The sequence below is a fragment of the Pristiophorus japonicus genome, chromosome 9 (genome assembly GCF_044704955.1).
Source record: "Pristiophorus japonicus isolate sPriJap1 chromosome 9, sPriJap1.hap1, whole genome shotgun sequence".
Taxonomy (NCBI): domain Eukaryota; kingdom Metazoa; phylum Chordata; class Chondrichthyes; family Pristiophoridae; genus Pristiophorus; species Pristiophorus japonicus.
The window spans coordinates 104127380-104140156 of record NC_091985.1 but is presented as its reverse complement, the minus strand read 5'-3'; the positions used below and the strand labels follow the sequence as shown (position 1 = coordinate 104140156).

At 46.1% G+C, this 12777-nt stretch overlaps 1 protein-coding gene across 1 annotated transcript in view; it reads right to left on the bottom strand.

Moving 5' to 3' along the window:
- LOC139273907 (uncharacterized) overlaps positions 1-12777 on the bottom strand; it is a 269855-nt gene that overhangs the window by 13576 nt on the left and 243502 nt on the right. The window contains exon 5 of the mRNA XM_070890979.1: positions 4167-4204. Within this exon, the coding sequence (XP_070747080.1) occupies positions 4167-4204 (38 nt within the window). The remainder of the gene's footprint in view (positions 1-4166; positions 4205-12777) is intronic.

Genomic DNA, 12777 nt, shown 5'->3' with positions numbered 1-12777 from the left:
GTGACTGTAGGTTCAGTGGATAGCAGCTTGTGAAAGAGACCCTCATGGCCAATCCCCATAACAAAAACGTCTTGCAACGCCTCGTCAAGGTGTGTGCCAAAATCACACGGCGCTGCGAGTCTCTTGATGTCTGCAGCATATTTGGTGACATCCTGGCCCTCAGATCTGCAGTGGTGGTAGAATTTGTGCCTGGCCGTGAGGATGCTCTCCTTCGGTTTCAGTTGGGCACGAATGAGTTCAATCAGCTCCTCATATGACTTGTCCTTGGCGCTCGTGGGTGCCAGCAAATCCCTGATGAGACGGTAAACCTCATCGCACAACTAGACAGCAATATCGCCTTACACTTCTCTCTCAGTGCGTTCGTGTCCTTGTCAGGTCGTTTGCTATAAAGTAGTACTTGAACCTTTCCGTAAAGGCCTCCCAATCATTATCCACTGTAAAATCCTTTAGCGAGCCCAGAGTAGCCATGGTTGTGTGAAGCTCGTCCGTGTCCTCGTCACCAATGTGGTGTATGTAGCACTCAAATCACTGACTCCACACAGTCTGGTGTGTCGTAACTGCTGTGACCTTAGTCCTTTATTGTGTAACTCCAGAGTGACTCTCAGGTGTGGTGGGTAGCCTTTTATACTCTGTCTTGCAGGTACTTCCAGGTCTCCCATCACAGCGCCCTCTGTGGCGCCCCATTGTAACCATACATTTAATGTACCTGGACAATACATAACACCAACAATGCAGAGAACAGTGGGCATCCTGGAGAAATTCTCGCAGGGAGATGATTGGGAAACCTTCGTGGCCAACGAGCTGGAAGGTGAAGCAAACGCTGCCAAACAAACAGCGATTCTCTTCACCGTCTGTGGAGCACCAACGTATGGTCTCATGAAAAACCTGCCTGCTCCAACGAAACCCACAGAGAAATTGTACGATGATTTGTGCACACTGGTCCGGGAGCAGCTGAACCCGAAGGAAAATGTTCTGATGGTGAGGTACCAGTTCTACACCTACAAAAGGTCTGAAGGCCAGGAAGTGGTGAGTTATGTCGCCGAGCTAAGTCACCTTACAGGACATTGTGAATTTGAAGGACATTTGGAGCACATGCTCAGAGACTTTTTCGTACTTGGCATTGGCCACGAAACCATACTTCGCAAACTTTCGACTGCAGAGACCTCAACCTTGAGTAAGGCCATAGCGCTAGCCCAGGCGTTTATTGCCACCAGTGACAATACAAAGCAAATCTCTCAGCACACGAGTGCTGCTACAAGTACTGTGAACAAAGTGATGTTGTTTACAAATCGCACCGTAGAGGGCAGGCCCCACACGCCTGCAGCTGCACATCCACAGATGTCTCAGAGTCCACCATCAAGGGTGATGAATGCAAGGCCATTAACACCTTGTTGGCGCTGAGGGGGTGATCATCGTTTCTATTCATGCCGCTTCAAAGGGTACATTTTCAAGGGCTGTGGAGCAATGGGACACCTCCAATGTATGTGCAGGCGAGCTGCAAATCCTGTTAAACCTGCAAACCACCATGTTGCAGAGGAGGACAGATCCACGGTGGATCACGACGAACCAGAGCCTCAGACCAAGGAGGCAGAGGAGAAAGGGGTGCACACATTCACCACAAAGTGTCCCCGATAATGCTGAAGGTTGAACTAAATGGACTCCCGGTGTCAATGGAACTGGACATGGGTGTGAGCCAGTCCAATATGAGCAAAAAGACTTTAAAAAAATTGTGGTGCAGCAAGGCCTCAAGGCCAGTTTTGACTCCAATTCACTCAAAACTGAGAACTTACACAAGGGAACTGATTCCCGTAATCGGCAGTGCTACTGTAAAAGTCTCCTACAATGGAGTGGTGCACAAGCTATCACTCTGGGTGGTACCGGGCGATGGTCCCACGCTGCTTGGCAGGAGCTGGCTGGGAAAGATATGCTGGAACTGGCATGACGTCCAAGCGCTCTCGTCCACTGATGAAACTTTGTGTGCCCAGGTCTTAAACAAGTTCCCTCCGCTGTTCGAACCAGGCATCGGGAAGTTCCAAGGAGCAAAAGTGCAGATCCACCTAATTCCGGGGGCGCGACCCATCCATCACAAGGCGAGAGCAGTACCGTACATGATGAGAGAAAGGGTAGAGATCGAGCTAGACCGGCTGCAAAGAGAGGGCATCATTTCACCGATCGAATTCAACGACTGGGCCAACCCGATCGTTCCTGTCCTCAAGGGAGACGGCACTGTCAGAATCTGTAGTGATTACAAAGTAACTATCAATCATTTCTCCCTGCAGAACCAATACTCACTACCAAAGACCGACGACCTTTTTGCTACGCTGGCGAGAGGAAAGACGTTCACGAAGCTGGACTTGACCTCGGCTTAAATGACGCAGGAGCTGGAGGAATCATCAAAAGCCCTCACCTGCATCAACACGCACAAAGGTCTCTTCATTTATAACAGATGCCCGTTTGGAATCCGATTGGCGGCGGCGATATCCCAGAGAAACATGGAAAGTTCACTGAAGTCGGTCCCACGCACCGTGGTCTTCCAGGATGACATCTTGGTCACAGGTCAAAACACAGTCGAGGTCCCAAGTGACTTCCTGGCACTGTTGTGGCCAAAGAGGGGAGTAGGGTGTTTCGGATCAAACTTTCAAATGGACTCATTCACCAGAAACACTTGGACCAAACCAAACTCAGATTCACGGACTATCCTAAGCAGCCCACTTTGGACCCTACCTTCTTCGACCCCCCAACATACACACCAGTGGCAACCGGCACCGCGGTTGGCCACGAAACAGTACCCATCATCCGCAGCAGCCCAGCAGGACTCACCACACCAGGCAGCCCAGCAAGGCCAGCTGCACAGCAGCCCCGCGAGGACGCAACAGACGGTTCACCAATACCAGAATCTGCACCGAGATGATCAACCAAGCAAAGAAGAGCCCCTGGTCATCTCACCTTGTAAATAGTTACACTGTTGACTTTAGTGGGGCGGGGTGGGGGGGGGGGGCGGGGGGGGGAGTGTTGTTATTTATGTAAACATGTATATACTTTGCACAGCCACCAGAGGGCTCATCCTCTGGAGTCCCAAGGGATCCCATAATCCCTTGGGAGCACAGGTACTTAAGGAGGCCTCAAAGGCTAGAGAGGCACTCTGGAGACCTGCAGTAAAAGACTACGGTCACACTTTACTTTGAGCTCACAGTATCCAGTCACACTCTTTATTCAGTCGTTACTGAAGCGCAGACGGCTCCCACACACTGTTCCTCGCTGAAGTTCAGGCAGGAGTATTGTTCTCAAAAAGCCTGGGCGGGAAAGGCATCCTGCTGAGAGCCCTTCTCTTCCTCCCTCTTTCAGCAGCTTGTCCCCTGTGCTCTGCTTTGTCGTTGTCATTCTCCCTGTCATTCTGCAGACCAAGGGGAATGCTTACTGCTGCACCCATGTCTGGGAGCGGGTGGTCTGTGCAGAATCCTTCAAGTCAGGACAAAATCCTTCAGCATCTGCCACACCACTCCCTGTAGACTTTAGCAACCTTAAATAACTATAGAAACCACCAAACACTTCTACAAATGCCAGTAGAAATCAATCAGCAATTAACCTGTAAGTAGGTGATGATCCCTTTAAATAGCGCTGGTGGGGGGCTTAAGAGAGGGCGTTAGCTGGGGTGTTGAGCTCCAAAATGGCAATGCAGGTGTTACACACTGATTGACGTCATGATCTGCCTACTCTACATACTTCTGCTGCACGCTCACTGCACCCGCGCTAACATTCTCGCCAGTATGACGTCCGTTGCAACTCGCACCAGAAGTGGGCCAAAACGGCACTCGTAATACCAAAACAGTGGATGCTAAGGAGCCCAATTTCATGGCCGTCGTGTTTTAAAGGTTAAAAAAATGCTGATTTGTTTGAAACTAGTCATAAGCACATGATTAGAAATAAATTATTATCACCATTCAGAGTAGTAATACAGAAAAGTTTTATCATCATCATAGGCAGTCCCTCGAAATCTTGCTTCCACTCTAAAAGTGAGTTCTCAGGTGACTGTACAGTCCAATGCAGGAATTACAGTCTCTGTCACAGATGCGACAGACAGTCGTTGAAGGAAAGGGTGGGTGAAAAATGTACTTATAATTCAACAGTATTTTAAGTAGACAGTTTATATTTAGTAAAATACATACCATGCTGAAACAACTTCGCTACTTCTAGAATATATGGTCTGCAAAATGGAAAGATAATTCAAGTTAAATGGAGAATCATAATTATATGGGAGTCATTACTAAGTAGTAACATAACATCGGGTTGTAGATGACATCATGAATCACAATAGTGAAGCTCGAGCAGTTCTTGACTCTCATCGAAATACCATTGCAACACTGCAATCTATAAACCTATCTGGCATCCCTATGATTACAACACATATTGAGATATGCAAGATACAAAGAGCAACAGAAAAATTAATCATGAGTACGACTTCAAGTTAATCCATAGGTGCAGGTCAAGGGGACATATGTATAAACTGGTTAAAGGCAACTTCAGGAAGCATTTCTTCACACATGAGTGATTAGTACAAGGAATGGTGACCCAGTAAGGTAGCAGAGGCAAAAACTCTGGAATTGTTCAAAACTCAGCGAGATGTCATGGCAGGAAAACCACATGTTTCCATGGAAAGGTAAGCTAGATGGGCAAAATAGCCTCCCTCATCTGTACTTTACTTTGCACTGATATGTAATAGAACCTCATTGTTAAAAAAATCTTAGTACAAACTCTCGCTGTAACAAATATTTCCCCATATCTATCTGAAACTGCATTGTAGTCATTAGAAAAAAACCTTGATAACCTGAATCCCTATAAGAACTAATGTGGTAATACTCAAGTGTTTTGAATAACTACCCCTTCACTGGTTTTCCAGAATAAATGTCACCCACTACATGTCCTGGAAATAGGTCTCAGCATGCAGATCAGTGAACAGTATCGTGAAGTAACATCAGAATAAGAAGCCAAAAATACCAAAATGAGGAAATAGCAATACAAGCAATGTAGCGAGTAAGACTGGTATGCAGTCTAATTGAAGATGCCTTTCAAGAGTGTCACAGCTACACCATTTCTTAAAGTGGTAAAGCTTATCTACCAAGTGTGCCTAAAAACTCCTATCCTACATTTTCATACTTAACTCTTCAAATACCATTCATTATCATCTCATACTGGGCTTCTATTGTAGTAAAACCAAGGGCAAATGAATACTCTACATGATATTCATCAAATATAGTGCATTTATTTCCGCTATTTTTATGACATAATCCAAAATCACAGCATCCGTTTCCACATCTATGCTGAAGACACACAGCTCTACCTCACCACCACTTCTCTCAACCCCTCCACTGTCTCTAAATTGTCAGATTGCCTGTCCGACATCCAGTACTGGATGAGCAGAAATGATCTCCAACTAAACATTGGGAAGACTGAAGCCATTGTCTTCGGTCCCCACCACAAACTCTGTTCCTTAGCCACCGACTCCATCCCTCTCCCGAGCAACTGTCTGAGGCTGAACCAGACTGTTTGCAACCTTGGTGTCATATTTGACCTAGAGATCAGCTTCCAACCACACATCCCTGCCATCATTAAGATCACCTATTTACACATCAGTAACATCGCTCGACTCCACCCCTGCCTTAGCCCATCTGCTGCTGAAACATGCCTTTGTTACCTCTAGACTTGACTATTCTAATGCATTCCTGGCCAGTCTTCCACGTTCTACCCTCCGTAAACTTGAGGTCATCCAAAACTCTGCTGTCCATGCCCTAACTCGCACTAAGTCCTGCTCACCCATCTCCCTTGTACTTGCTGACGTACATTGATAGATGAGAGAGGGCAGCTTGTGCATGTCCGATCCACTCCCATCACATGTGAGCAGCAACTGGCAGTGGTGGAATCTGCACATCTGCTCTCCTCATGAATAGCGTAAGAGCAGAGTTCGGGAAATCTGTGACGAATCAAAGCCCCTATCCAAACAATTTGCTTGTCTCTGTGTGCTGCTGCACAGCCTTTCCAGGCTGGAGGAGATGGTGGAGGCCAGAGCCTCAATGGCAGCAGTTTGACCTTCAATCAAAGCTGCTACTGCTGGTGACGAGGTCTTGCATGAGAGACCTTGCTGCAGCTTCCACAGAAGGTACCACATGCTCCATGATAGACTGCAGAGAAATTATGCTTTGTACCAGAACACTGTACATGCTAGAAGTGGACACCTTCATATTCTCCACCATGACACAACAGCTGCTCAACAGGTTCTCTAATCCATCCACTATTTACTGGTGCACTTCCAAGATCCTTCTCTTAAAAGCTGGGGCACTGAAATCTTCATCTACACCCTCTTCTGCACATGCTTACTGTGAGGCCAACAGCAATTGCTGATAGTGCACCTGAAATGAGAAGAAGGGTAGTCTTAGTTCCCATTGTTAGCTAGAGTAATAGCAGGTGGAGAGGAGGATGGGGGTTCCTGACATGGTATGGAGGGGGAAGCAAAGTGCTGTAGCAAGGGGTGATGCAGAGAAAAGGACATCACAAGAAATAAATCTTACCTTGGACGAGTGTATCAGATCATTAAGCTTTTTTCAGTATTGCAGCCATGTCCTGGTGGGTGAGGCTCACTGCATTCCTATTCGGTAATCACTCTCTGGGCCTGTTGTAGCATCTGCCTTGACACTATACTCTTAATAGAAGGGAAGAAGAGGTCCCTGCATGTCCTCACTTCATGCAGCAGTTTGTACACAGCAGCGTCTGGAAATCTATGCCATAACAGTCCTTCAGATTCACCTCCCAATGTGCAGAGCAAGAAACGGCATCCTCAATTTAAAAGGTGTATCTCAATTTAAGAGATTACCTTCCCTTTATAGTACACTGAGTCCATCTGAAATCCCACCCACCTCCCCCACACCTGAATGTGGACAGCTCACTTGTCATAGGGTAATGGGTCACAGCCATCAAACTGGTTCAAACCTATCAGATATTTCACCAGGCCGATGGTCCTGCCTATCAGGTGCCGATTCGCTGCCCAGTTAAAATTGACCCAAAGCAGAGGAGTAGAAAGAAAGATCAAAAACAGATCTGACAACAGGGAAAAGTGCTAGAGGAATGCAGAGACAAAGAAAGAGGATTACAAAGAATGGAAGACACAGAAAAATAAAAACCTACATACAGGGCAACAACTATACAGGTCGCATCTCCCTTATCCGGCATCCTCGGGACCTGGCCTGTGCCGAATGAGAGATTTTGCCGAATGAGGGGAGGTCATCGGCCTGAGGGTGGGAGGCAGCCGGGGTGGGAGGAAGTCACCTGAGGTCGGGGGGGGGCGGGGTGCAGAGAGGAGTTCGGCGGCCCTAGCGGGCACAGTGGGCCCCAAAGTGTCAGCGGGGGCCGAGGACGTGGCCTGTCGGCCCAATACCCCAGAGGGAGCACTGTGGGGAGGAGCGGCCGGACTGAGAACTGTAGCTGCAGGAGTTGCAGCAGGGCAAAGAGGAGGAGGTGGCCCATAACCCCGGCATCGAGGAGAAAGATTATATTGGTGAGTACCCTGTATGAATTCTTTTTTAATGTATGTTCTGAGGCCAGTCGCGGTAGTCTGGTGGTGTTTCGGGGCTGGCTGGGGGCTGGAAGTGCGGCAGCGAGGAAGGCCACAGTGGGGGATCAGCCACAGAAACATAGAGCTGCAACAAAATAATAAACAACAGAAAAATAGATAAACGTTTAGAAAAAGAGATAATCACAATCGCGGGAGTCGGCAGGGAAGGAAGGATTTTGACCGGCCACGTTCTACGCATTCAACCTTTATTATATATTATCCAGCATTGTATGACTGGGCAGTAAACACATCGAGCTAGGTTTTACACTTTTGTGAAGATCGCCCAAAAATGGGCGTTATTTCTGGCGTGGGCAGTAAAAATGGGTTTTCAGATCGCCGGCTTGTCGCCCATTCTCAAAGCCCCTAGTCTCATTTTTGAAATTGGGCATTACCTCGAGCGATATGAAATGGGCGGTAGCGTTAAATCTCTCTGACCTTCTGCCGTAAAGTGTCACCATCCTTAGCAATGGCATGGCAACGCTCGTTTCCCACAATTCAGTAGGTTAGGGGTCATCATTACATGCGCAAAAGAGGAGACAGAGAAGGAGCAGAGAGGCACTGAAAGCGTGTGTGGCTGTGGTGTGTGCTTGTTTGGCTGTTGTGGGAGGCACAAGGGAGATTCACCAGCAGCAAAAAGCCTACTAAGCACCAAGAACATAGTTGGCACCGAGTTTTTGTCCAACAAATAATATATAAGATGGAAGGGATGGTGGAGGCCCTGGAGCTGGTAGCCGGGAACACTGGTGGCAGAGGGCTCCCAGTGGTCCCGGAGCATGGCACTACACCCCAAGGTGCCACACCCCCATTGCCAATGACACGAAAGGCAGGAAGAAGATCTTGCTTCTGGCTCCGAGCAAGTTCCCACCTCGGGACCGTCCTCTCCCGTATCTGTCCAAGCAGCGGTTCGGCTGTCACCCCCCCTCCCAATGAAGCATCGCCTCAGGAGCTCCTCGGCCAGGTGGCTTGGTGTCAGGAGGGGAAGGGGTGGTGGGGGGGGGGGGGTGGAAGGGTTGGTTTTTACAGGTATACTGATGATTTCAGACAAATGGTCGGTTTAAATGTGTTTTATTTAACATAACCATGTTGCGCATTGGCTCAGATAGCTGCACCGTTACACACTGGTGATTCCTTAACATCAAAGGGTATAATTACACTTAACTTCAATCAACTTAAACATTAACTGTCACCAAGGTGATGCACACCATTGATGAATGACCTGCACACCCAGCAGTGTGTCAGTCTTGTAAATACCACCAACGTTGTTTAAGGCAAAGCACTCATTGATGAGCTTCTGACGTAAGAGTCTTGTAGCTATGATGCCACCACGGGCCCTTTCCTGCGGTCTACAGGGGGGCAGGGACATGGCTTCAGCGTCAGCCTGATTGTGTGGCCCGAGGTCAACATCCACCTCCTCATCATCCTCTCTCTTCTGAGGTGGACTGTCACACCCTTCTGGCAATTCTTGTCCCCTCCTGATAGCCAAGTTGTGCAGCATGGAGCACACCACCATGAATTGAGCTACCTGCTCAGGGTGGTATTGGAGCTCGCCTCCTGAGTGGCCCAGGCATCTGAAACGCTGCTTAAGCACTCCAATAGTTTCCTCCACGATATTGTGAGTGGCTCTGTGGCTCTCGCATCGCTTCTCAGCTTCGGTGTAGGTGTCACACAGGCGGGTCATCATCCAGGTGGCGAGGCCATATCCTTTGTCACCAAGCATCCAGCATTGACCTTGTGGCTAATTGTTCAACAAGTCAGATACAGTGCTCTCATGCAGGATGTGAGCATAATGGATGCTGCTCGGAAATTTAGCATTCACTGCCATAATAATTTGCTGGGGGTCGAGAATGAGTTGCACATTCAGGGAATGGAATCCCTTGCGGTTCCTGAAAACCTCTGCATCCTAAAAAGGTGCCCGCATCGCGATGTGCATACAGTCTATTGCTCCCTGCACCTTGGGGAAGTTAGCAATTTGGTAGAATCCTAAAGCCCTCTCAGTCTGAGCCTCCCTGGTCATGGGGAAGCTGATAAAGTCCATCCTGCATGTGTACAGGGCTTCAGTGACCTGTCTAATGCAGCAATGTGTGTCATGCTGAAGCATACCGCAAATGTCGCCAGCTGTGGCCTGAAAAAAACCCTACGCGTAGAACGACAGTGCCATGGTGACTTTGACCTCGATGGACAGTGCGGTCCTGATGGTGCTGGCAGGCTGCAGATCTCCCCTGATGAGCTGGCATATCTCACTGATAACCTCTTTGTGGAAGCGCAGTCTCCGAAGGCAGGTGATGTCAGACAAGTTGAGGTAAGACTGCTTCTCCCTGTACTTGTGGGGGGTGTAATGTCTGGTCCTCCTCATCAGTTTGTCACGTCTTACACTGGGCACATGATGCTGTGCAGCGTACCTTCTGCCATCTCGAGTCTGCAGCATGTAAGTGATCATCAAGAGAGGGTGAGAAAGGACAGGCCCCATTCCAATAGCTCTCTGTATTCCAGCGATTGCTCACAAAGAATGAGTGTCCCCACTAAGACACCTATAAATTCTAATCGTCCACAGTATGATAAGATGTTTGTTCAGATGTTCACATCACCTCCAGAGTACATCCGACCTCCCCCGAGGTTGAAGCAGAGCAGCCTTTTAAATGATGCGACATGTGATTTAGAACATGGCGTCCATACCGCTGTGAGTAGTTCCGGTTAGTTCCACTTTTTCCCGGTGTTTTTTTGGGGCGAGCGATATTGTGGGCGAGATGTATGCAAGGTGCCGAAAGTAAAGATGGGCGATATACTGGTCGTTAGTTTCGGTAAATGTGATCTTGACAACAAAAAATAGTGGCTGGGCAGTATTATTAAATCTCGGCGTTAATTACATGCCGAAAGTAACGTTGGCGATATTATGGGCGTTGGGATCGCCCATTCTGATGATTCCACCCAAAGAAAGTGGGCAGGCGGTATTATTTTTTCTCGGTGTTAGGCACATGTGGAAAGTTAAGCTCGGTGATAAGTGTCTGAAAAATGGCCGTCAGTTTCCATTTTGTGGCTAAATGGGCGTTACACCTCATTTCAGCATTAAAATGGATGTTAAGTGGGCATTATACATGCAAAAATAATGGAAAATCTAGCCAAAAATATTTCAGCATCTCAGTTCAAACATCAGTTCAACCTCTGATGATGCCCTAATCATTGGGAAGCAGCAGGGGTGGAGCAAGATAAGAGCTGATCCATATAATTGTCTGAGCAGTATCACAGCAGCTCCACAGATTTTATTGTGAAATGGGCCTATGTGTTTCTGCTGAAGTTTTCTGAATAATCTTGCATGCACTATTTCCTATTTATACAGCAAAATGGTATCTAATAGCTTTTTCCCTAATATGTTGCAAAGTGCATTAGAATGCAAGTTATATTCATCATGAAGTAAATTTTGTGCAAATAATAATCATAAATGGCAAAATGATTAAAACAGAAACATTACATTTCAAAAGGTTTTAATAATGCCAATTCATCGTTGATAGCTGACAAATTTACTGAACCACCCTTGTGGATATATTTTTACTCAGATTGTTACATTCTCTATTTTGATTAATACGTCAGTAACAGTACACAATAACTTTTTAATTGTTATATAAAGGAGTGTACAGGCTCAAAGATCATCTGACTTCAAGAAGCCGTTGCAAACAAGGGATTAGCTATTAATCCCTTGTTTATAGGAGAATTTAATATCTTTCTTCCTGAATTCAAATGAGCTTTGATCTGATTACTCTAATATCACAATAAGACATTGGGCAATAACAGTTAATAGAAAGATTCTTGTTATTGTAGAGTATCAAAATTTAATGGGATAGTGTTTGAGCGTAATCGGAGATCCGAGTGCAATCGCGCCGAAAATTGTGCCCATTTTAAGAAGTGCTTTTTTCTCGAGTTTCCCCTCAAACACATTTGCATATCGCTGAACGAATATGCCACGAACCAGCACAATTGGGCAGCGTTTTAAAACATTTTTTTTTAATTGCTTTAAAAATATTATACTGATTTTGGGCAAATCACGGAAAGTCTACCCCAAAGTCTTGGTTTGCCTTGTTTGCCACTTCTTGCTTCTTTTCCCAAATGTTCCTATTATTTTGACTTATTCCTCGTATAACCCACTCAGTCTCACTTCACACTTTTTGCACTGAGTTTCTTTTCCTGTTTACTAAATGACTCCAGGACAATTGGACCAGATTGGATACACCCTAACTATTTAACTAATTAAGGAAACAAAGAGCATTTTTAAGACCTTTATAAATACACGAACATATGAAAATGAGGGTATTGGATAGTGCCTCAAGTAAACATGATAATTAAAACAGGAGTGAGACATGAATCAGCAAGTTACAAACCAATTAATTTAACATGAGTAAAGGAGTCAGCATGGTTATAGTGGCCTTACCAAGTTACATATAATTAAAATAACTTGTTTTGATTTAAAACCAAGTACCCTTGGGAAGTATCCCAGCACATGATTAGTCTTAGAGGCAACATAGAGTAGCACTTTAATTAATAATTACACACAAATCTTTTCCCTTTACACTTGTGCCAATCAAAACCAATCTGCTTTGTAAATGTTTACCACACCAATGTGGATTATCTTACATTTGATTGCATTAACATCTGTTTACCATTCCTTAACCCATCCACTTAATTTGTCCAGAGCTTTGTATGTTATTAATCTATCCTACATCAGTAATCTGGTTTGAAGACTTAAGCGATGGTATAGATGATTAAATATTCTATAGAACACTGTGGATCAAGTCATATTGGGTCACTATATGAGTAGTTACTGGGGTCAGTTTTCATCTACAGGTCGAGGTCAGTTCCAAATGGTTAAGAACTGGTGCAAATCCTGCCCAAAAGGTGAATTACAAATAGCACTGAATTCTCTGATATAACCTTATTCACACAACTATTCACAAACACTCAGTGCAGATTCAGGTGGATCTGACGAAGGTCATCGATGGTAAGAGAGGAAATCTTTGTTTCAGTCACATTTAAAGGGGTTGAATTTTCAAAGGGAAGTGTCATAATAATGGGGCAAAAAGTCAGAAAGCCTGTGAAGAGCCTCAAATTGCACCTCAACCCATGAGCAGCCTTGGCCAAGGCTGAAGAAGCAGGCTAAGGTAAAGGGGAGGGACCACTAAGTGCAA